We start from the raw sequence: 24,437 nt of genomic DNA, 5'->3' as shown, positions 1-24,437 counted from the left end.
GAGAGATCCACTGGGCAGATACCAAATACATGCCCCAAAGCCACACCCACCATGACCCACCTCCTCCAGCCACAGCCCACCTGCCTTCAGTTACCACTCCATTAAGTGCTGATTGGTTTAAGACTCTCGTAACCCATCATTTTTTTTCTCCTCTGAACCTTCTTGCATTGTCTCACACATGAGCTTTTGGAGGACACCTCACCTCCAAACCATAACACTCCTTAGCTCCCTGAGTTCTGGGACGGGTCTGTGTGAGGGTCACGGAAGCCCCCCCCTGCAGGGCAGCTTGGGTTCTTCCCATGAGCAGTTCAGACCTGCTTTTCTCCTGCAGATGACGGGGAGTCTGCTGGGGTTGTGGTGTGTCCGTGCACTTAAGGCAGGCAGGGCTGCAGGCAAATTGAAAGCACGTGGGGGTCGGCACAGTGGGACCATCTTGTGGCCCCTCGACCTTCTGTTCCCACTGCTGACCTGCCTGTCCCCATCTCCACAGAGTGGTCATTCAGCTCTGGATCCCAGGTCCTGGCCACATGTGAAAGGCTTGCTGAACCAGCGACTCTACAAGTGAGCCAGGGGGGAGTGTTTGCTTCACTGCCTGGGGGGAACCTTCCCGCCGAGTGGCGACGCTGGGAAGTCACACATAGAAACTGGAAAACAAGGGGCCTCGTTGTGCAGACGAGGAAACCCAGGCAGGAGATAAAGTCACTTGCTGAGGAACTGGAAGAAGCAGGATCTGAAAGGGACGCAGCCCTTGCCCCTGTCTGTTGTTGGACGTGCTCAGGGAGCCCTGGAGTGAGTTATCGGGAGGACAGTCATCAGGAGAACGTGCTGTTTGCTTCATATGTACAAAGCACTTTCCTGAAAAGGAGCCCTTGGGTGCTGTGAGGCAGCTGGGGCAGGCATTAGTGTCCCGGTCCCCAATCCATAATCTAGAGGAGTCCCTGATTTGCCAGGTGTCACACAGTGAAAACTTTTTCCAGCATGTTGCTTGGAGCCCAGGTCCCCCAAAGAATGGACTACTTCAAGGACATTCCCAGTCTTGGGAGGAGCCTGGGGAGGGGGCTTCTGTTCAGGGTCCCAGGTGAAGGGGCCTGGCCAGGAGTGTGCGGCCTACCTGCAAGTGTGTATGAATGCTTGCTTGTGAGGACATGGTGGCAGCTACTGTCACACAACCCAGGTCTGGCTCACCTCATGGGAAACCCCATGCCACAGACAGGATGTGGGGAGAGGGAGGCTGGTCCAGTGGCCCAGGGCTGGAGAGGTGGGCACTCTGCTCTCAGAGGGGACAGACATGGGACCAACGAGAGTGGGAGCTAGGTCGGCTAATAAGGGGAGGAGGGCCATGTCTTTTCTGGAGCTGGGCAGCAGTCGTCCAGGGACTCGGGGCCACCTCTTTCCCTCCTTTCGTGGTCTAATATTTCTGCTTGCGGCGACTGGCAGTTGTCCTTGTCCTTGAACGGGGAGAGAGAGCCTGGGCAAATCTGTCCAGGTCAAGGTAACCCTGGATCCTGGTTCCAGACAACGTCTCTCCAGTGATCATATGGCCCATGCAGAACTGAGCAGAATCTGTCCCCAAGGTTCAGGACACCACGGAGACGAGCACAACCTGAAGACAGAGGCGCCAACCAACTTCCTCTTGTTCCGGTCACCCTGTTGGACGTCTGCAGGCCCAAGTGAAGAGTCTCTGTTTGGGTGACAGTGGCCTCAGGTCCCTGAAGAATAACCCATGGCCTCCACAGCAGAGGTGACAGAGGTGTCCTCTACAGCAAGCTAATGGGAGACAATGGATTGTCCAGCTGTGTGACCTCTCAGATTAGCAACTTTTAAGTCAGCTAAAAGCAAGTGACGCTGGAGGGGCTGTTGGGGCTTTTCCTGGGAACACGGGCATGTCCCAGCACAGTGCCAGGCTGAGCTGAGCTGATCAAGGACCTGGTCTTCAAAAAAACATGGGGCGGCAGATGCACACGCCAGCGTGAGCATTTGTGTGGCCAGGCTGCTGCAGCCGAGGACGGCCGGGGGCAGTGCAGGCCCAAGGGTCACAGAGAGGCTCTGCAGAGATGCAAAATCAGCCTGTTTAAAATGCCCAGTTGTCCGCTGTCATCCTGGAGGTGAGAGCCCATCTGGTCCCTGAGCTCCTGGTGCTCCCTCCTGTCTCTCCGCCTCTGCGCTGTGTGTAGAGCGACCCCTGGTGGCAGCCGCCACACCCGTCTTTTCACAGTTTGGGAGCTGCTTGCACCTGGGCAGGAGGCGTCAGCCACTCACTGGAGCAGCAGGCAAGGGCTCCAAGAGGCAGCGCCAACAGTGCGAGACAGACAGCGAAGCCACCCTTTGTAAACCACATGAAAGGGGGTAATGGACAGTGAGCTCACGAGAATTGTTACTGTTTTAAAAATAAATGCAAATAAGCAAAACCTTGAGACTCCATTTTCTTTTATGCATTTGCCAAATGTTAAAGGCACCTGCTGCTGCACAGGGCCTGAGCCACTGCGGGCACAGATGGGCAGAGCCTCTTGGGAAGGCTGTCAATCAAGGAGCACTCCACACCTGTGCCCGAGGCTCGCGCTCCCAACTCACAAGCCTGTCTGCAAAGGGGGTGCAGAGGGCGTGAGGAGCGGCTATGGCGATGTCCTTCCCAGCGCTGTTTATAGGTGGCAAAAATTGGGGACAGCCTAGACGGAGCTGCTGGATAATGCCAGGCAGGCCGGACAGCAGAGTCTCAGGGAAGCCACCCAGGACCACACCCCGGAACTCGGGGAGAAACGATCCTTCTGGGACTTTTGATGAAAAATGCAGAAAACCAAAAATTATATTTTGAATAAATAGAATTTTAAGCTGTCTGTGCATAGGGAATGTCTCCACCTAGCGTCTGGAAGGGTGCCTTCCAACACATGAATGTTTGTGTCCAGATATCTTTGTATTCCTTGGTTTCTTCTTTTTGCTTATCTTTCAAAAAATTTCATATTAAGGATAAAATAAGATAAAGTTACAGACAAGTGTTTCCTCTGTGTTGAAAGCAGGAAGGCTGACAGGCCGATCAGTGCAGTGCAGGAGAGGAAAGTCCAGGGGCAAGCTCTGCGCTCTCTCCCATTGACTTGCTGTGTGATTTTGGACAAGTTGCTCTCCCTCTCTGTGTGTTGACTTCATCATTTATGAGATGAAGGGGGTAAGCTAGACAGTGGATAACTTCAGTATGCACTCTTCTGACCCTCTGGATGATCCCCCAAGGGAGGGATATGTGTGCATTTATCCCTGCTGTGTCCCCAGCTCTAAAACATGGCCTGCCTGGTAGCTGGTGATCAGTGAGCATTTGTTGGATTGAACTGGAGCCACCTGGTATTGTAGCACAATCCAAGCAGGATTGGCCGTGAGCACAACGGTCCCCACGTCCACCTTCTTGAGATGGGACCTGTGATCTCTGACTCCCTCCTTCCCTTCAGCCCCTCTCCTCCTCCTTCTCACTTGGAGTCTGTTTCTTCCTCTCTCCACCCCGCCCCTTCTCTCTCTCCTGCTTCTCACCCACTTTCTTTCCTGCATTCTCTCTCTTTAATGATGGCCTCAAGGTTTGCATAAGAGCATTTAAGTCAAGTGGGAGCCCAGTGGATAGAGACAGTGGGGGACGGGCTGGGGCTGGGGCTCAGCGGTGGAGCGTGAGGCCCTGGGCTCCATCCTCAGCGTAAAGATAAATAAAGGTATTGTGTCCACCTACAACTAAAAATTAAATATTAAAAAATGAGACAGGCGGTGAGGGGACAGTTGCAGGCCCACCCGTTGGGACACAGGCTGGTGCCCCCGGTCCGGCTCCCGGTACTGGTTTCCACAGTTGGGATCGAGATTCCAGCTGGTTCTGCTGAGAGTCCTCGGGACATGCCACGATGTGGCCAGGGTCAAGGTCCCTGGGTTTTTAGCAGACAAGGGCCTGAGCATCCTGTGACCCAGAAGAACAAGCGTCACAGGCTGGAGCGAGGGAGAGGCCATGAGGAGGATCATGGGGGCTTCAGTTTGGGGAGGGAAGGGAGGCTAGAGGAAGCCTCATTGAGGGTCTGGCTGGAAGTTTAGGAGAGGCTGAGCCCCTTCCCACCGAGCCCCTTATTTACTGCTGTTTCATGTGACATGGGAGACCCGTCACAAAGCCAGTTTGCAGAGGAGGGGCAGGATTCAGAGTGGCAGGCCTGCCAGGGCCCCTGGGTCCCACTCGGCCCCAGCCCTGACCTCTGACCCTCAGCCTCTGCTAGAGCACAGGTGGGCTGGCGCGGGGTGGGCAGGAGGCCACAAAGGGGCTTCTCGCAGTGCAGGGGAGGAGACCAGTGGGCTGGAGACCCAGTGTCCTTGTCAGTCCCGGGCTCAGAAGCCGGGTGGGGCGGAAAGGCAGGACTGAGCGGGGACAGGGCAGGTTTGCCCAGCAGGCGGCAGGCCGGCAAACCAGGGGAGATTGAGGACCCACCGGGCAGGCCAGGAGGCTGCTCTGAGAAGGGCCAGGGTGCAGAGGTCAGGGGACCCACAGGACACGGGTGACCAGGACAGCCGTGACAGCCCTGGGGACCTCCTGCGCTCTCCGTCAGCACAGGGTGGATTCTGCAGGCTTGCAGGGCAGGGGGCGCCCAGCGGGTCTCCCTGGTGGCTGTGAGAAACGAGGAGGGAAGCCGGAGGACAGCGAGAGGACCTTGCAGGGGCCCTGTAAGGCGGGTGTTCCCATCTGGGGACAGGTGAGGAGGGGACAGGGCATTTGATCCCTTCTGTTTCCCCCTGGCTTTGAGCAGCACCTGGCGCCTGTCAGAACCTACCCACTGCGGACTTGACCGTGCACTAGCAGGTCCCGGCTGCCCGCCTTCCTGTGTGTTCTGCCTGCACCTGCCGCGTGCGGGCTGGGGGAGGTCCAGACCAGTGTCCCTGGGTGGTCCTGGGACCTGCTTGGCCTCCTAACTTGACAGTTGAAGAGCAGGATCGTGCAGAACCTCTGGGCCTCCCTCGGTGGGACATGGCCAGAACCGCAGAGGAAGGAGGGCTGGGACACTTGGGTCCCTTCATGGAGCCCAGAGGCATCTTGCCTGGACAGACAGACTCCTCTGAGGACAGAATGCCGCCCCTGTTATCTATGGAAAGGAGCCCAGGTGCCAACTGGAGCAGCGGGGCCTGGTGGGCCTGGCGCCCGGGTCTGCAGAGCAGAGCAGGGCACCCTCCCGCCAGGGCACCTGCTGTCCCTAAATCCTTTGCCTTCCTCCAGGGTGGCCTGGGCCGCGCTCAGGATGCCTCGCCATGCCAGCCCAGGGAGGGGGCGCTGGGTCCCTGCAGCCAAGGCCGGCTCGACGGTGCCCAGGGACGTCAGGCCTTCGCAGGTTTGTGGGTGCTGCGGTGCATGGAGTGGGGGGCGCCTGAACAACCCCCAGCACAGGGTCAGCCCCTCGGTGTGCAGATGTAGGGGTGGGTGGCCTCCCCCTCTACTGACAGGAGCTGAGGCTCAGAGAGGCAGTGCCACTTGCTCAGTGTCACACAGCCTGGGAAGGTCAGACCAGAGTCTGCAGTGCCTGTGAGGCGTCTTTGACTTTGCCACATCTGGGCAGTCAGACTCACGCCCTCAACCCTGGAAGGGTGGCAGCCAGGGGCCCCGTCAAGTCAGCAGGGTGGCTGCAGGGCCTTGTCTTCACACAAGCCCTGTGGTGACCAGGAGCTGCTGCCTGTCCCCATAGGTGGCAGGTCAGGTGTGAGGACTGAGGCTCACACCTGGCTGGGCAGGCAGCTGCTACCTTGGAACCCTGTCCCTAATCTGTCCCTCAAGAGAGCCCTGCGTCTTAGGACAGGCCCAGGCGTGACTTCTAGGTTCCCTGCCACTAGGCCGGGTTCACAGTTCAATCAGAGCCTCCCTCAGGGCCAAGTGCAGCTCAGGGGGCGTCGCCTGCTCCCTCCACGGTGGGGGGTGCCACCTCCTTGGCCCAGGACACAGAGCTGCCAAGTGAACCCAGGTCCCAGCTGGCCCACCTGTGTTTGTCCCTCTGTCCTCGTGACGGCCGTGCAGGGCTAGGCAGGCCATAGCTATGGCCCGCTTGACAGACGAGGACGCCAGGGTTGGAGGCTGGGGCTCCGCCCAGGGCGTGAGTGCTGCATCTGTGGCCCTGGGCCGGAGTGTGTGGCCTGGAGCCCGGTTTCCTCTGCTCAGCTGCTGCTGGTCATCTGGCCTCTCTGAGCCTCAGCCTCCTCCCTTGACAGAGGGGGTGGGGATCACCAGGCCACCCCAGGAGCCATCATGTGCTCCAGCCCTGGGGAGGAGCTCTGTCTTCTCCTGGCAGCGGGTGGTGTGGTGGCTGGGGACAAGCAGGGGAAGCTGCTAGGGGTCTTTCCAACCCGGGCCGTGTTGCTCCCAGGCCAGCCCTTGGAGGGACCTGGCACCTGCATCTGCACTGGAGCTGGGCCAGGCCCCGAGAGCGCGGACGAACTGTCAGAGGGCCGCACAGGGTCTGCCCGTGAACAGGTGAGGCCTGAGGCTTGGCGTGTGCCCCGCAGGGTGGCCACCTGCGGCAGCTGAGGGGGTGAGGAAGCTCTGCATGTGGAGGAACGTTCTGGAGACGTTGAGAGGGAGACCTGAGGGGATGGACTGCCTTGTCCTGGGACCTGGCTTGGGAATGGGAGGAAGGGGAGCCCCATGTGGACCTGGGCCCGTGGCCACACAGAGGGACCTCATGGAACCCCGTCCCCCAGCTCCTGGGAAACAGCCGAGGAGGCCTGACTCCCAGGGCCGCCAGCCTCAGTGCCCAGCCAGAGCTCCAGTCTCCTCTGCCACGGCCCGCCCCACCCGGCCCTTGAGGTCAGGACCCACCTGCCCTGAGGCCGTGGCCAGTCACTGCCCATCTCAGTCAGGCCACCTCTGACTCCCTGGCTGGAGTCCCCTATCTGATCCCCCCCTTCCCTGTGGCCTGGGCAACATCATTACCTTAGAGAAGCCTCGGGCTAAGACATTCGTCCCAGGTCCTGGGCAGGAGAGGACTGCTCTCCCTGTGGCGGCCAGCTCGAGGGCCCTGGTGTCCTTCTGGCCATGTGGAGAAGAGCCAGAGCGTGTGTGGCGGGGGAGGTGGCACCGAGACCGTCAGGTGAGGTCGGCTCCACGCTGATGGCTCTTTCCATCCACAGCCTCTGGCGGAGCCCAGCCTGGATGGACAGACTCTTCTCCTGGTGTGTGGTTCTTCCCCAGCGCAGCACATGGACGGGTCACTCATCGCCCTGGACCTGGCCTGGGTTTCAGAGGGCCTTAGAGCCGCCCAAGCCCAGGAGCCCTTTCTCCAGGTGCAGACATCCACGCTTCCGCTCCGGGGGCTGGCTGGGGCCCCTGGGCTCCTGCTGCCACTGCTGTCCCAGGAAGCTCCCCCAGAGGAGCTCCAAGACCTGCTGGACACCAGGTCCACCCCTGCCCCCAGTGCTGCGGCACATCCCAGCTGGTGTTGTCACCAGACAAGGAGTCCCGACGCCTCCCCGCGCCAGGGGTCTCCATGCACTTCAGATCCCCCATATCCCATGGAAGGGTCCAGCTGCAGAAAAGACACTTGGAACAGGGGAGGAGGGACCCCAGCAGGGGGAGCTGGACCCGGGGAGGCGAGGACCTCGGGCAGGATCGAGGGAGAGCTTGGTGGCAAATGCCAGCCAGGTCAGGAGAGCTGTGAGGACCCGAGTGTGGGGAGTGGGGTCTGCTCTCCAGGGGGCGTGGGGGACCAGAGTGTGACTTTGGAGACACAGGCCACTGCCTACTGCCCTTGGCTCTGGCAGGAGTGTCCAGCGCCTCCTTTGCAGGGGGAGGACTCCACAGAGGAGCCTGAACCCCTGAGCAGGAGGCAGAAGGTGGGAGGCTGTGGCCGGGGCCTCCTGGGAGGACTGTCACCAGAGGAAGAGGCTCACGGGACTAGCGCTTCACGGCCAGCTGGTGGTCAGCTCCCTGCAGGGAGGAGCAGAGCCCTCGAGAGGCGGGTTCCAGGCAAGCAGGACAGCCGACAGGGGTGTGGAAGTGCTCTGCGTTCCCCAGAGGGAAGCCCTGGGGCTGGGGGACAAGAAGAGGAGGAGGAGGAGGGGCTCCGTGGAGAAGCCTCCAGTCTGGGGAATGGGCCTGTGCCCCGGGAGCTGGACTTCAGGCAGTGCCAGGGCAAGGAGACTCTTCCCTCGGTGGCAGGGTGTGGCTTGCCGCAGTCTCCCAGACTGGCTGTTCCAGGTGAAGACACTGGTCCCCCTCGGGCTCTGAGCAAAGGACAGGATAGATATTCTCTCCAAATAGATGCACTTGAGCGGGACGTGGAGGCCTGTTTCCAGCAACTGAACACCCTGAAACTTGGCAGCCGGGGTCACCAGCGGGAGATGGCCCTCGTGGTGGGAGAGAACTGGAGCTTTGCTCAAAGGAGGCAGAGCAGAGGTGAGGAGAGTGGAGAGGCCACCAGCCTCGATCAGACTGTGGCCCGGGACACCAGCAGAGCTGTTGCAGGGACGTCCCCTGATCAGGAGGAAGCCAGCCTGGACCCTGCAGAGCTCCACAGGGACGCGCTCTCCACACTCTGGCACACCCTCGAGAGGGCCAGGGCCGCGTTGCATCAGCTTCTTTCCTCACTGAAGAAAGCGAGGAGCCCGGTCTTATGTGACAGGGCTGCACCTCGGGAAGACCTAGGGGGATGCTCTCCTAAAGCTTGCCATCTCGAGGCAGAGGGCCCGCGACGCGCAGCCCGGGTGTGCCGCCTCCAGCAGGCCAACCGGGCGCTGGAGGGAGACCTGGCCCAGCTCAGGAGGGAGCTGGGCCAGTACGCGCAGGCCATTTCCGACCTGGAAGAGTGCAATGTGCAGAGTTACGGCAAGATCTCGGAGCTCAAGGAGGAAAACGACAAACTGAAAAGGGATCTGGGCCAACTCCGGAGGGCCATGTCCCAGAGCGCCAGGGAATCCCGCGGCCCCGGGGAGCACGTCGCCCTGGAAAGCAGGGAGCTCAAGGCACCGATTTCGCAGCTTGGGGTCAGCTATAAAGAGCTGGTAAGGGGTGTGGGGCTGGGGGTGGAAGGCAGGGTCCGGGCCTCCCAGGGGGAGAACGAGCGCCTTCTACGCAGGGTCCGAGCCCTGGAGCAGGAAGTGGCCTTGCAGACCAGGGGGGACAGGGCACGCTCGTTGGGAGGCCGTCAGCAACCCCAGGAAAGCACCAAGGCGGCGGTGGACAAGGTGTGCACCATGGACAGAGGGGTGCAGGTGACTCCCCTCTCGGAGCAGCAGGTCACAAGCCCCTGCGGGCCACCCTTGGAGGAGGCAGTGGGCGTCCCTGGAGGGCAGACAGGCCCTGCCTCAGACCTGCAGGATCCCGGATGTGGCGCTGGTACTACTGCTCCATCACTGGTCTGGAGAAATGCTGACGTCCCCCGTGTCCTGCGAGGAAGGGGCGGAGCAGGAGGAGGAGCAGCATGTTTGGAGGGAGAGGAGAAAAGGCCATGGTGTTCCCACCAAGGGCACGCTCTGAGGACCTCACGCAGCGGCCCCCAGGTAAGTGGACCTGCTGGCCTCCCTGGTGCTGGCTGGCTCCAGGGCCCCCTGCAGACCCAGGTATTCCTCCAGCATCCCTGGGGGGAGGTGCCATCACCAGCCCCCAACAGGTGACTAAACACCGGCACAGAGAAGTGAAGGGTCTTGCCCAAGGTCACACAGCAGGTGAGGGTGGAGCTGGGACTTGCCCAGGAGGCTGGCTCCAGATCTCCGTGTGTCCTATGGTAAGACTTCAGCCTGCCCTCCATGGGCCCCGAGGAGCTCCCCCACAGGACGCCCAGGAAGGATCCCCCATGCCCCCGTGTGCTGGTCCTGCCTGAGGGACCCTCAGTGCTGAGCCCGTGTCCACTCGGCCTTCTCACTCAGTCTCTCCTTTCCACTCTCGGGCACCCTTCCTCCTTCTCCCGTCTCCTTCTCCCTCCTGCCCCTCCCCTCTCCCCACACCTACCATTTATCCCATTTCAGAAAACCAACTTCTGGTTTTACTGATTTTCTTTATGGTTTGCTTGTGTTTTACTTCGCTGGCTTTTTCTTACATCTTCCTTTTCTTTGTTTAATTTGCTCTTCTTTTTCTTCCTTCTTGTGTAGAAAGCTCAGATCATTGATTTTTCAACTCTTTTATTTTTTGTAATCTATGCATTTAAAGACCTAATTTTTTCTAAGCATCCTACTGATTTTTTTTAAAATATTTATTTTTCAGGTGTAGTTGGACACATGCCTTTATTTATTTATTTACTTTTATGTGGTGCTGAGGATCGAACCCAGGGCCTCGCATGTGCTAGGCGAGCCCTCTAACGCTGAGCCACAACCCCAGCCCCCATCCCACTGATTTTGACTCGGTGTCTGTTCAGTTCAAAGTACTGTAGCTTCTAATATCTATTGTGATCTCTTTGACCCAGGGTTTATTCAGAAACATGTGACTTAATTTCCAGGTTTCTGGGGGAGTTATTGGCTTTATTTTTGTTACTGAGTTCTAGTTTTACTTCATGGTTATCAGAAAGCATGTACGATATTACTTTACTTTTTTTGAAACTTATTTAACTTGTTTTATGGACAGGGTATGGTCTATTTTGCTGAATATCCCACATGCCCTCATAAGCAATGAATACCCTGCAACTGGCGAGTACTAGTTAGTGGTACTAACTAGGCTGGGATGACTGCATCTTCTCATCTTCACTAGTGTGTGGTCTGTTCTCTTTGTCACTTACCAAGATGCATTTCAAGATCTCCAAGTCCGAGTGTGTGTTTGTGGATTCCTTCCTTCAGTTATGTTGTTTTTCACCGCCATATTGTGATGTTTAAAATCTATTTGCTATTTTTTCTATTTGTCTTATCTACTCTGTTTCCTTTTATTCTTTCTTTCAGGACTTTGCTTTTGGTGTTAGTCTCTTTTTAAATCATTATTGATTATTCCCTTTCCTCTCAGTAGCTTGTGGTATCATGCATTCTAGTTCATTCTTTTAGTGATCACCCAAGAAATCCCAAATGTATCTGTTGATTACCTAAATATTTCTTAAATTTGTATTTTCGCCACATCTCGGATTATGCAGAACCTTTATTTGGGTCCCACTCCCGTGTGTGGCACACCTGTCCCCTCGCAGCTGTTAGTGGTCACGGATCGGGTTGCTCTCCTGTCTTTCTGGCTGTGCTGTTTCTCACTCTTCCTCGCCCGGGTCTGGTTTCCTTCTGCCTTAAGAGCATGCTGAGGGCTTCCTGGTGATTGACTCTTCATAATTCTTTTTATGAAAGCAATATTTTTCACCACCCAATTTAAAACACGGGGTTGTAGGCGGCCCGCCTTCTCCCTTCCTTTGTAACCTTAAAAGTCTTGTTCCACTGTCTCCTGCCTCCCGAGTTCCTGTCCAGGGATCTGTTACAGTGACCATTTTCACTCTGAAAGACATGTGTTGCTTCCTTTCTGGCTACTTTTCACATTTCCTTTTTGTCTGTGGGTTTGTTTTGTGGGCAGCTTGACTGGACGTGTGTGGGTGAGGGGGTATTTGTGTTGATCCTGGGTTTTTCTGAGATTTTTGAAGTTGAATATTCATGTCTTTTATCAGACTTGAAAAATTCTTGCTTGTTATTTCTTCAAATATTTTATTCTGCTTTATTTTTCTCTTTCCTCCTAGATATCTAGGGTTTTGGTCTGAATATCACATCTTTTGAAAACGGTTATTTTTTTCCTCTTTGTGCTTCAGGTTGCATTTCTATTGACTCATCCTCTAGTTTGCCAATCCTATGTTCTACTGTGTCAGGTTTTGTTAATCCACCCAATGAGGTCCTAATTTCAGTGATTGTATTTCACAGGCCTAGAGAATCCATTTTATTCTTTTTTTTTTTTTTAGAGATTCTGGTTGTCTATTGACACGCTCCATGTTTTTATTCATTTTGTTCACCTTTTCATATGAAAAAGTGAGATCATAGTTATTTTTCAGGTCTTTCTTATGTGCTAACTCCAGTATCTAAACCATCTCTTTGCCTGCTTCTATTGGTAGTTTTACTTCTTGGTGAACATTTACCTGCTTCTTTACCTGTCTAGTAATCGAAAGAACTTTTTTGCTTGACTTTGGGGGGTTGTGGAGATTGCTGATGACCATTATCCTCTAGAGAGGGCGAACGGGTTCTGTTCTGGCTGGCCACTGGACGTCTGACAGGTTGTCGACTGATCAGCAGGTCCTCTTACTCCCCGGCAGGTCTCTGGCAGCCCCAGGGCTTGCTGTGACTCCCAGGGTGTGGCCTTCTCTCTAGGTCGGGCCTTTCAGTGGCTTCAGCTCAGTGTGCAGAGCCTTCACTGAAGCTGTTCACCTTGCTTTGGCCAGAGTGCTGCCATCATCTTGGTGGCATGTGACCTTGGAGCTCTCTTGGGCAGCAGGCCTCCCAGTGGCTGTCCCCTGCAAGGTTCTCAGTCTTGAAACCACACAGGCTGTGATTCAGCCGAGGCCCTGAGGGGCATTTCTAGGACAGTGTCTGGGTTTCTTCTCTGTTTGTCCCACAATCCCCAGCTGTCTCAGCGTCCCTGAGCTCAGTCCCTTGTCCCCGACCCAGAAATGCTACCACTCTCATCAGGGTGTTCTTTTCTTTAATAAATGTTTGAAAACATTTCAGAGAGAGACCCAGGGAACTTGGAGGGAACTTGCCCTATTGTATTCCTTTTTCTCGAGATCTGTGGTCCTGCTTGGCTACCCTCCGGTGTAGGCGCAGAACTATTTTTATGTGTTCTCCCCGATCCCGTAGTTTTCCGATACCAGCTGTTCTGACCTGGGGCGGACTGGGATCTAAGGAGGCGACTATGGGGCCACAGCTTCCAAGGTTGGGAAGAAACGGTGGGGAGGGGATGCCAGGCAGTGGCCAGGCTCTGCGGCAGTGGGGAGCCAGGCTTGCTGAACAGGAGGGGGCTGGTGCGACTTGGCAACTGTGGACCAGCCGAGGCTGGGAGGAGGCGAAGTTGGAGAAACTGTCCGCAGAAGGATCCCAGGAGGCTGCTAGGCTCCCGCTGACCATTCTGAATACAGTGGGATTTTGAGCAGGAGAAATACAGGACCGAAGGCATGAAAAGTGACTGCTGCGAGGAGAGGGGACAGTGGGCTATGGGGAAGCAGTGGGCAGAAGGAGTCTGGGCTCTGTAGACAAGAGGCGCAGCAGCTGAGAACCTAGGTCAGTAACTAAGTAGAATCCGTGGGACTGGGGTTGGACAGAGGAAGGGGTGAAGAAAGTCCCCGTTTCTGTCACCCTTAGTCTCAAGGCTGGCCATGCCACTCTCGGGCCCAAGACCCTCCTGAGGCTACTATCACACTAGGTGCGAAAGCCAGCCGCTCACGTGAGCAGTGCCCTGGCCCTAGGCTCTACAAGATTCAGCTCTGCCCACTGCACTCCCAGGGGCCATCGGCCTGGATTCTCTGCATCCCTCACCTGCCCTCTCTGCACCCCAGCTTCCTCCTAGCAACTGCTGCCCACCCTTAGGACTCGTTTTGGGGGGCAGCCCTCAGCCTGGGCTAGGGGAAGAGGGTGTTGGAGCTGACTCGTGCTCACCTCTCTCTCTGTGTGTTCACTGCGTCGTCTGGTCTGGGTGGCTTGCAGCCAGTCCCAGTGGGAGCTTTGACACCGTAGGACTGGGGCACAGGCATTGCCCTACCATGGACCTTGGTGCTCAGCCTCCTGCAGGCTTCTGAAGCCTCCAGTTGCCCTTTACCACACGGTGTTAATTGCTTGTGTCTGTGTCAGTCTTCCCACCTGCCAGAGTTCCTTGAGGGAAACATGTCACCACTGTCCCCAAGGCAAGTTCAGTGCTCAGTCAGAGCGTAGCTCACATGTCTGCCTATAGAGCAAGCTGGGTGACCTGCAGCCAGGCCCTGACCCTCATTCTCTTGAGAGGTTGCTGTGCACACTTTCCTAGGACCTGTGGGGACAAAGCCCTTGTCCAAGTCACTGCCAGAGGGGGGAGGCAACAGTGAGACACCAACTTCCCAAAAGGCCAAGTTGTTTTGAAGTCTTGGAGCTGAATTGGATGGAAGCATTCGGAGCACCCATCTGTTCTTGACAGGGCCCAGCCTGTGAATCTCAGGCCCACGCAGCGTGAATTTCTGTTAATTAAAAAACAACATCACATTCTGCTCCTGTGGTCCCAGTTCACACGGAGAGGCCCTTCAGCCATGGACCCACAGTGGACTGCCTGCTGGCCCTTCTCCCCTCTCCTCTCTAGTTGCCCAACAGAAGAGCTCGGGATTCCCTTCCACCCGCTCCCACTGGGTCAGGAATGGTGGAAGATGGAGCTTCGTGGGCCTTAAGCCTCCCACGCGACTGCTCTAGGTCCAGGTGGACTGCCCCGGTCCAGGGAAGGACGTTTCTTGCTGCTGGCTGCTGCTAGCCATGCTGCTCCTTCCTGAGCCACCCTGCTGTACCCTGAGCTTACTGATGCCCCACCCTTCGACCTGGAAGCTCCCCTCCTATGATCCTAGGGAAGACTCCAGAGGCCTGTTCAATGTTAGAATAACCCCAGCGCCCAGCATGGCCACAGAAGGCCACCCGCATCCTGACAACAGCATTTTCAGCAGCATTTGGCCACAGGGGAAACTCGGGCCTGGAGTTAAGGGAGAAAAGTCGAGGATACGTGTTGCTTATTAGCTTTCATGAAGGAGAATCTGTGGGTGCGTGTGAACACATATAAACCCGAGTCTGAACGTGGGTGTACGTTATTCTAATAATCGGGACTTAGAATCCAGGACCATATGGGGGGTGTCCCTTGTTTAGCCCACTTCCTACAGGGCCGTGGCCTCCCACAGGTCCTTTGCAGCCAGGGGAAAGCGTGGCCCTCATGCTCCGTCCAAGAAGGCCTAAGGCTGCGCTCATGGGAAGTCAGCATTTTCTGTTTTATATAAAGACATGAAGCTTGAACGGATTCAGTGTCTGATGATTTGACTTGGACGTGAAATTCCATCCATGGGACTCTCTTTGAGGACAGCGGCCAGGGACCACTATTAAAGCAGACTGTGGCTCAACAAACTGCACGTGGCATGTTTTTGAGAATAATGTTCTCGGTTGTTGTTCTGGGGTTCCCTGGACCCTCCCGACACTCCTCGGGACCCCAGTGTGATCCTTGCACTCGCCCGTGGACAGGAGGGACAGTGGAAAGGCATGGAGGAGGCGGGGCCGGTACCCACCATTCGGCTGGCTGGTGGGATTCGGGGTGATCTTTGTTCCCTTATTTTCTAAGTTCTTTTTATTCTTTCTGTGAGGAAAATATAGGTAGACCACATAAAGCGGGGGGAATGGGTACCCGAGAACCTAAGTCCATCCAGATCTGTGCCTTCCGTAGCTCCAGGACGCAGAGGCCGAGGCCTCCGAGGAGGACCCCAGGCTGTGTGTCCAGCGGCTCCGTCACCAGATGCAGACCCTGAAGTGCCAGCTCAGAGACCAGGGGTGGGTGCACCGGGAGCGGCAGGAGGAGCTCAAGGGCAAGGTAGGCGGGGCCAACACCTCTTCGTGGGGAGCACTCTGCTCCCAGGGCTTGGTAATGTCTATTAGATATTTAAATATAGGTTGGTGTAAGGAAGGAAAAGAAGGGGACTGTCATTCCTCCAACCAGTAGCCTCTGATAAATAAAATTTTTAAATGCACACATATATGGTTTTTACACAGCCTTAAAGTTTACATAAAGAAAGGTCAAGCCCTTGCTCTGCGGGAACGGGGTGGGTGTGTCCTGAAAGGCCTGGAGAGGATTCCTGCGCTGTCCCAGCTACCAGGATCAGGGTGGGGTGGCCACATGCAGCCTCCATGGGGTGAAATTGCATTGACCGAGCACATGCTCATGTGAAACCACAGGAGCCCAAGTAAAGTCAGGGGTGGCATCGACGCAGTCCCTCATTGGACATTACACTGCAGTCTTACAAAATGTTCCTGAGGAGGAAACTAGACAAAACACACAAGGGATCACTCCATCATGTCCTACAATTGTATGCAATTCTGAGATTATCTCAAATTTTAATTCATATGAATTGACACATAATAATTGTGCACAGTCTTTCACATAGAAAATCCTAAGGAGTCCATAAAACACTAGAACTGAGGAACAATTGGATATGTGATTTGAAAGGCAGTTTCTCCTCATCTACAGCTCATCTTCTCACTTTTTAATTGCAAACGTCCACACACTCATTCCAAAGCAACACACTCATGCCATTTCCTAAACCAAGGTGGGGAGAAGGTCTCATGGAATCCTGCAAATATCATTAAGTGCCTTTTGAATATGAGACAGACTGCTTGAAGCTGAAATTTTGCATATATTCCAAAAGGTATCCCCAAACAGGCTTATCCATGAAGGCTTGTTTATTAAGCAAAGAAATGGAAGCAGAAAAATTCCCATAAACAAAGAAGTGGTTTGTTTCTGCCTCATGGTGGAAGAATACTCATGTTTGAAAGGGATGAGGTTGGTTTGCACGTGTTCCTGTGGAACTCGCACCAGGGTTTTCCATCAAACGACAAACACGATGCAGTGTATTTTGCATAGTGTAATTCTGTAAGCACACACACACGCACACGTACACACACGTTCTGATGCATGTGGGCATGGGAGGCTGAAGGACTATCTTAGGCCAGAAGAGGTTGGGGACCTCTAATGTAGCTATTTGGGTTTTCACTATTGGAAAGCGCTCAGGCATAGCCACAGCCTCACATCTTATGGGGCAGGATTTCAGATGGGACTCGGCTGGGCACAAGTGGGGGTTACTCGGTGGTCACTCACTGGACGCTGGACTAGGCTGGAGGGTCCAAGGTGGCCCCATGCACATGTGCCTGGCACCTCTGCAGGGTGGCTCAGAGGCAGCACACCCAGACCCTCTGCCCTCTGTTTTGGGCCTGTCTTGTGTCTTACTCTGAAAAGGGTTGAAAGTGGACACTCCAGTCCTCTTGAAGGCCAGGCTGGGTGTCACTTCTGCTGTTATGGGAGCCAAGCACCACGGGCCAGACCAAATTTGAGAGAGGGTCCTGACTCCCCTCTCCAGGAGCCGCTTCAGAGCAACTGTGTCCACCGTTAGCCCCCAGGCATGATGAAGAGAGCTGCCATCCACCGGGTGCCCACTGAGGCCAGGTTGACTCTCAGTCTTTCTGTCATTCAATCCACAGTGTCCTCGCTGCAGGCCTCACCCTGAGTGGACAGTGACATCCCCCCAGTTGGTGAAAATACTGAGGCAGAGGGACTGGCAGGGGGTGTCAGTGAGTGGCTGAGTGGTGCCACGAGGCTGGAAGTCTCTGGGCTCTGTGAGGGGCTCGGGACCAGGCGTCCTTCCCCACGGAAGCAGCCTCAGAGCTGGCCGCTGAGATGCGGCCTGGCAGAGTGCCTTCTGCAGGGCCACAGCCTCCGTCCCGCTCAGTGGGGATGGAAAAGGCCCCGTTCCTGGCCGAGTCCTCATGCAAGGAAAGGGGGCGAGGAGGCAGGGGTCAAGCCGAGCCCACTGCCCGGGGAGGCCGGGATGGCCAGCAGCGGGGCATGATGTGACCAAGAATGCTTCCTTGGCAGCTGGAAGAGCTCCAGAGAAAGCAGCATGAGGCCGACGTGGCTGTGGCCCCGCTGAAGGTGAGGGGACCGTGACGTCAGCGCCACCTGCCTCCTTCAAACCGCCTTTGCATTTCCCATCCCCCGGCACACAGATGCTAGACTGAAGGGGGAAGGAGAGAAAATCCCCCACGTCACTGTTTGGAGCTAGCGTTCCACATATTTCCTCCCACGCCTGAGATCAGCCACCTTCATCAGCCAAGTGACCCACATGCTTGGGTCCTGCCTGGTGGCATGATCCTGAAGGTGCCACGCACTGTGACCTACCCTCCAGGCCTTGGCGGTGGAGAGTGCTCCAGGGCTTCAGTTCAAAGTGCCCTGCTGGTGGCTTTGCCGTTCAGTCCTGGCGTGTGTCTGTCCGGTGTCTCTGTCTCTCCCTTCCCCCTGCCTCTCTCGATGTCCCACAAGAACACTGACTTGCATTTTCCTTGGAGCGTCCCCACCCATCCTGACGTGAGCCTCTGGGACAAATTCCTAAGAAGGGCTCTGTGGCCTGCGGGCTTCCGTGTTCTCTGCTGGGGGCCTGGAAGCTGGCTAGGGTGACACCTCCGATCTGGGCCTGGATCGGGAAGGGTGGGAGGGTCTCTTCTTCCCTCTGGTCTCTGGGCGGGTGGACAGGGAGGAGCCTGGGCGTCAGCAGAACATGGTGACACCAGGACCCCCACAGCCCTCTGCCCTTTGGGCCTCTGTTTCCTCAACTGTTCAATCAGAAGTGCAGGCCGCACAGTCCCTAAGTCGCGTCCCTCCCAGAGTCCCCATCCCATCTGAGCTTCACCTGTGCCTCTGTGAAATAGAAACCTCAGTGACTCCTGCTGAGAACTCGTGGAAAGTCAACTGTCAAGCTCAAAAACACGGGGCTGCCACCCCGCCTCCGGGTTTATCATTTGTCACATGCCACTGGTTTAAACGAGGACCCTGGTCCCTTGTGCTTAACAAACGAGCACCCTGTGGAGGCTGTGTCTGCAGGTCTCCTGGTGCCCTGGACAGCCCCGTGGCACAGAGGGGCACATCCAGGTGTGGAAGGGAGCCTGGCCTCAGCGATAGGGCCCAGGTCCATGCTCTCCACCCTGGACCCATCGGAGGGCAGCAGGGAGCCCTGGGGCCGGGCTGCTGGGTGGAGGAAGCATGTGGGGGGGCTGCTGCCCTGGGCTGAGGCAGAGCTGGGTGTGGGAAGCAGGGAGCCGCCCGCCCAGGTCCCCCAGCCCTGCCGTGCAGCCCTGTGGGAGCTCTGCACCCACATTCCTCTTCTGTCAGGCCAAGCTGGCTTCCCTGGTCCACAAGTGCCTACGGAGGAACCACCTCATCACCCGGCTACTGCAGGAGCTGGGCAGACACGGGCCCGTCGACCTCTTGCTCTCTGAGATGGCCCAGAACATGGTCCACGACGTGGCACTGTCCGAGTATGCTGCTGCCTTCCTGAGCCCTGGACTCCCAGAGGTACATTCCCACAGACAGCTCCGTCCAGCCCTGCCAGCCCCGTCCAGGCCTGCCCAGCCCCGTCCAGCCCTGCCCAGCCCTGTCCAGCCCTGCCCAACCCCATCCAGCCCTGCCAGCCCATCCAGTCCATCCAGCCCTGTCCAGCCCTGCCCAGCCCCATCCAGCCCTGCCAGTCTGATCAGCCCTGCCAGCCCCGTCCAGCCCTGCCCATCCCCGTCCAGCCCTGCCAGCCCCATCCTCTGCCTCCCTCCAACTCCACCTGGCTGTTCCCCTGGGCCAGTGCCTGGGCTCCGGGATGGTGGGCAGGTGCACCTGGCAGTCCTTTACCCTGAAAGTGTCCATGGCACAGTGCACGGGATGGACCCAAAGAGGGATCATAGCTCAGTCCCAATCATGATGTCATGCCACCCATGTGACTGCTATACACCGTGACTCTGGGCCTTGGCCCTGCCACCTCCTGCAGGAGACATGGTCCATCAGCAGCCTCCATCTGTCCTTCAAGGACATCCCATGTGTCCTTGCCCAGGTAGTGGCCCTGAATCTTCAGGACTACAATTAGCCACACCCCCTCTCTGTCCTCCTTGCATGTGACTTGTGTGATGTGGCACATGTAGGGGATTGTCCCCATGTTGCCTGAGGAGTTCCTTGGCACCTCTTGGCTGGGACAGAGACACTCTGTAGCACTCTGTCTCTTTAGTGCCTGGCACCGAGAAGCTGCTCGGGGTTTTTGTTGAGTGATGAGCTAGTGAGACAGATGATGAGGGTCTCCTGTCCTGAGGGTCAACAGAAGAGGAGACTGAGGCCGTCAGTTCAGGAGTCTCACCACAGGCCACGGGGTGAGGGGCACCAGTTCTCACTGGTCCAGGTCCAGAGGAGGCCCTTTCTGGGCTCTGCCTGGCGCTGAACAGCAGCATCTTGGGTGCCCATGGGTGCTCAGCCAGGTCTTCCCACGCACACACATGCAGCCCCGTTCCTGGGGACAAGCCAGCTACGCCCCCACCAGTCTAGTTCTGCTCCTGATGGTGCGAGGACAAAGCACAGCTCTTGCAGTCCACAGTGGGAGGTGCCCCCTGGCTGCTCTTGCTCCAGCCCTGGCTGCAGGGCTTCCTGGCTACACCACCCATGCAGAGGCTCCTCCTGGTGCCCCTAGCTCTGCCCCAGCAGGACAGTCTTCTCCATCCCTTCCTTACCCCCCCCCCGACTCTGAGAGTCCTAGATGCCCCCCAGGCCAAACCACTGCGCGGCCCAGGAGATGGAGACCTGGGGCCCACCAGGCCTGCCTAGGGCCTCGGTGACGTGGTGCAGAGCCAGAGCTTGAATGCAGAGCCCCAGACTCCAGGTCTAGTGCTCTTCTCTGCCCCAAAGTTCATGCTCTTCAGAGCTGGCATAGGGATGAGGAAAGAGGGTAGAATCGTGAAGTGCCTGACATAGTCCCTGGCACTCAGTAGGGCCTAATAACTGTGTCGAGTGAGGCAGGACTGAAGCAAAGTTCCAGGAAGTGTGGAATGCAGTGTGGGGGGCTGCTGACTGTCTGCAGAGCAGGCGTGTGGCAGCGAGGGCCCCACTTCCCCTTAGTCTACAGGCCCAGCAACGACATCCAAAATGTTCACTGGGATTGGCCAGGCTGACTGACGAGGACTGAGCCCAGACACTGAGGCATAAGTCAGAGCATTAATTATCTAGGGAAATGAACTTTAGCAGAAGTTCAAGTATTTTTTGAATCATTGTAGTTATTTGTGACATGGGCTGGGATTTGTTGCAGGCTGAAGTATCTTGCAGGCGAGGTGCAGGCGATGGATAAATATGTCAGCACATTCTTTTCCTCTAGTTATCCAGAAAGTCAAATTCATAATCAGTGTGTTCATTTGTTAGTTGGTAACTGTTTACAGGCAGAAGGTCACTTGGGAGCCTGGAATGAGAACAGGGAGCGTTGCTGCTGTCACTGGCCTGACGCCTCCATTTCCTGTGAGGATGTTGTCCTGGGCTGGACGGGCCTCCCCTCAGCCAGGATCCAGTCCTTTGAGAGGCCACTGTCAATTTCCACAATGCCAGCTGCGCTGGCCTCTGCATTCCTGTCCAGTCTTGACTGAGCCCAGCCTCGCTCCCTCTGTTGAGGTGCCTTTTTTCCTTCCTGATCCATCTGGCACTATTCAGAGGACACCCCCAAGTGCATGGTCTGCAAACCCAAAACCTGGCTCTGCGGTTTCACGCCACACACTTACTGAGCACCTACTGGCTTGAGCTAGGCCTGGTGCAGGTCCTGGGGAGAAGTGGAGACCAGACAGGCCAATACCTGCACATGGACCAGGGAGGGGTGACGGCGCCTCATGGTGAGCATTGGGAAAGAAACATGCCCGGGTTCAGTCGGGTGCCAGCTCACACAGGGTGTTCTCTGAGCCTTCAGTTTCTCATCTGTAAAATGGGGATAGTTCAGCTGCTGGAAAGAAAGGTGCTGAAGCCTTGTGCGGGTCAGAGCCTGGTCCTTGTATGGGCAGATGCCAGGGCCTGGGGTTCCTGAACCTCTTAGCTCTGCCACTGTCTAGCTCTGTGACCCTGGCAGAGGACACTTACAGATCATGCTGGCCACACCAGGACATCACTGTTATTCCTCTCAAAAGGCTCAAGGGGGTGCCAGCCTTGCTCAAAGACACACCCCTCCTTCCAGCACCTGACCACTGTTGCCCACCTGTGCTGCCATCTGCTGACGGCTGTCCCCCCACGTCTCTGGTCAGCAGCATCCCAGGTTGCTGCGTCGCCTGAGTCTCCTTCTCCAGCTCTGCTGGTCCTCTCCAGCTCTGGCTATCTGGGGTCAATTCCATGAGGTCCCCTCTGAGCCCTCACCTGACAACACCAGGGTCTTGCCACCTCCTTGGTTTCAGGTGGAGATGGAACAAGGGGACTGTAGGTTTCCTCTGTTCTTGCACCCCTGAAACCACTCTGGGCATGAATGCCACCCTCCTTCACGTTCACCTTGAGTGGGCAGCTCTTGGGCAGCTCCTGGGCCTCTTTCCTGTCCTCCCCTCCTCTCTGTACCCCGGCCCCAGGGGAATCTGTTTTTCTAGCTTTCACTTAGACTCAAGTTGTGGACATTCACATGCCAAATGTGACACCCTTTTTTGTTTGTACTTGGTTATATTGTCCCCTCCTGGTGACCTGGGAGGCAGGAGCCCGGATGCCACAGGAGGTGGGAGGAGCGCAGGGCTCGCCTAGGAGTGGGCCCTGGCTAGTGTGGCAGCTCGTCCCTGCTCCCACCTGGGTGACCTTGTCCCAGCTCTGGCTTGGGGCTTGCATGACAGACAGAAGGTCCAGTAGAGGAGCTGACAAGCTGGCCCGCCCCCAGCCTCCTGTGCTCCTGGGTGTGTGGCTTGCTGTCCTCTCTCCAGGCACAGAGCCACCTGCATGTGAACATGCCAAGATCCTGCAGAAGCTGTGACCTTGTGCTGTTCCTTTGCTCTGTAAGCCACCTGTTCTCTTAGGCCAGGTAGAGGTCACCATCCTCACCAGGACTCTGTGAGGTTTGAATGAGACCCATGTCAAATGCTCAGGGCAGCACCTGTCACAGCCACCAGCCACATTCAAATCAAAAAAGTGTCCCTGCCCTGGGGAGGCCGGGACCCTGGCTGGACTTGGCAAAACACAGGGTGACCTGGTCAGGAGCTGCTGGCCCTGTCCTCCTGCCTCCTGGGAACACCTTGTTTCCTAGTGGGCACAGTCAGGGAGACCCACGTGGCCTCAGAACCAGGGCCTCATTGGAAGAGGAGTGTGGAGACTGGGATAATGGAGCAACCCCTCAAAGCCCTGAGCTCCCTGCAGTCATGAAACTGGCGACCACAGCCCAGCCTCCAAGGGCTCAGGCAACGGTTTTCTCCTTGGCTCCTGCCCTTGAGGATTGTTCCTGGAAAGCTTTGTGGGCGCTGCGGCGGCAGCGGAGAGCAACACCAGCTCTGCTGGCCCTGCTCTCTGGAGCTCTGGAGGTTCCTCTCTCCCTTCAGCAGGACTTACATGGAGGCCGGGGGTCCTGCCCTGCAACCCGGGGTAGGAGGTGGGTTGGGAGAGCTCCCCGACTCAGCCGAGCTCCCGGAACTTGTAACTGCAGAGCTGGGTTGGGCCTGGGATGCCCCAGTCGCCAGGAGTCACGTGCCTGTCTGGCCCATCAGAATGCAGAGCCGCAGCAGCCAGTTTAGTGCATGTGCAGATTTTCTGGGGATGTGAGGGCAAATGGAACCTCGTTGTCACAGGGAAGGAGTCGCCACCTGGGGAGGGTGCCTGGCTCTGTCAGCGAGGGCAGTGGTTGGGAGCAGCCGTGATGAGCAGAGCCGGGGCCAGGTGGGGCTGTGCCCTGGAGGAGGAAGCTCTGGACCAAGCCTGGGAGGAGCAAAGGCGCTCCAGCTGGACAGCTGGAGGGGTCCTGGGGGCTGGGAACCTGCAGCTACAGAGGCAGGGCCTGCAAGTTCATGTACTTGAAGACAGCTGCGTCTGAGGGGCGGAAGGGAGTCCAGGCTTCCCTGCTGGAGTGGTGCTCTGCCCATGAGCCACTGTCAAAAAACCACAGGCTGACAAGCAGTGGACAGGCCTGACCGCCCAGGCGTAGTGGGGCCGCAGGCAGAGGCTGCGGTGCCTGCCCACCCCCCCATGATGGCCTGCCTGAGAGCCCAGGGGCCACGGCAGCCCCTCCTGGAGAAGAGCCAAGGTCTCAGGATAGTGCCCACCGAGTTCCTATTGACCTGGAGCCCCGTAGGTTAGGCACCCTCTGTGCTCCAAGCACGGGCCAGCAGAGGTTTCCCCAGGCACAGCGGTGGGCTTGGGGTATCAAGCTGAGCAGGGTCCTTGCCCTGGGGGTTGGTCAGTCTGTGTGAGTTCTGGCTGCTGCCTGGTCTGGGCTCTGTGACAGGCGAGTGGCCGAACTGTGCCAGGAGCTGGCAGGGAGGGCCACTCAGGGCGTGACACACTCAGAAGGTCCCCAGGGAGCAGGGGGCTTCCAGGCAGGGGCTGAGCTGGGCCAGCACACAGGGGGCTCTGGACGGGTGTTGAAGTGGAGATAGGGAGGGGACATCAGGGCTCCCTCCTGCAGGCCACTGCTCCACCAGAGACACCCCAGGGGAAGCAGGGTCTGGGCTGCTGGTCTGGAGCCAGCTGCAGTCTGCCCTGAGGATCCCACAGTTGTCTCATTCCACTGATTGGGGGCTGCTGGGGTGACCTGCTGAGTGGCCACTGCTGCCCCTCTTATAGACCCTGTGGAACCATGTGGCTGTGGGTGCAGGAGGTAGACTCAGGCTAAGCCCCACCGGAATCCCCATGGGACAGAATCAGGGGCCCCAGGAGATGCTGAAGTCCACATTAAAGTTTATTTTAATGGCGGATTCTTAAAAGCATTTGTTACCAGCTCCATTTAGAGATTTGATAAGTAAATGAACTGTTTCCTTGTGAGTATCTCCTGGGAGCAGGGAGGGAGGTGCCCACCGCCTCCTCC

At 57.0% G+C, this 24,437-nt stretch overlaps 1 protein-coding gene across 1 annotated transcript in view; it reads left to right on the top strand.

The window, feature by feature from the left end:
* Positions 1-6,235: 6,235 nt before the first annotated feature.
* CUNH4orf50 (chromosome unknown C4orf50 homolog) overlaps positions 6,236-24,437 on the top strand; it is a 68,145-nt gene continuing 49,943 nt past the window's right edge. The window contains exons 1-5 of the mRNA XM_046423426.2: positions 6,236-6,460; positions 7,117-9,483; positions 15,296-15,439; positions 17,495-17,551; positions 18,785-18,967. Coding sequence (XP_046279382.2) covers positions 6,236-6,460; positions 7,117-9,483; positions 15,296-15,439; positions 17,495-17,551; positions 18,785-18,967 — 2,976 coding nt within the window. The remainder of the gene's footprint in view (positions 6,461-7,116; positions 9,484-15,295; positions 15,440-17,494; positions 17,552-18,784; positions 18,968-24,437) is intronic.

Source organism: Marmota monax, unplaced genomic scaffold (genome assembly GCF_021218885.2).
Source record: "Marmota monax isolate L192 unplaced genomic scaffold, Marmota_monax_Labrador192_F-V1.1 WCK01_AAM20220418_F8-fsc00009, whole genome shotgun sequence".
Taxonomy (NCBI): Eukaryota; Metazoa; Chordata; class Mammalia; order Rodentia; family Sciuridae; genus Marmota; species Marmota monax.
Note: the sequence above shows the minus strand (reverse complement) of the source record. Positions and strands in the feature narration are given on the sequence as shown.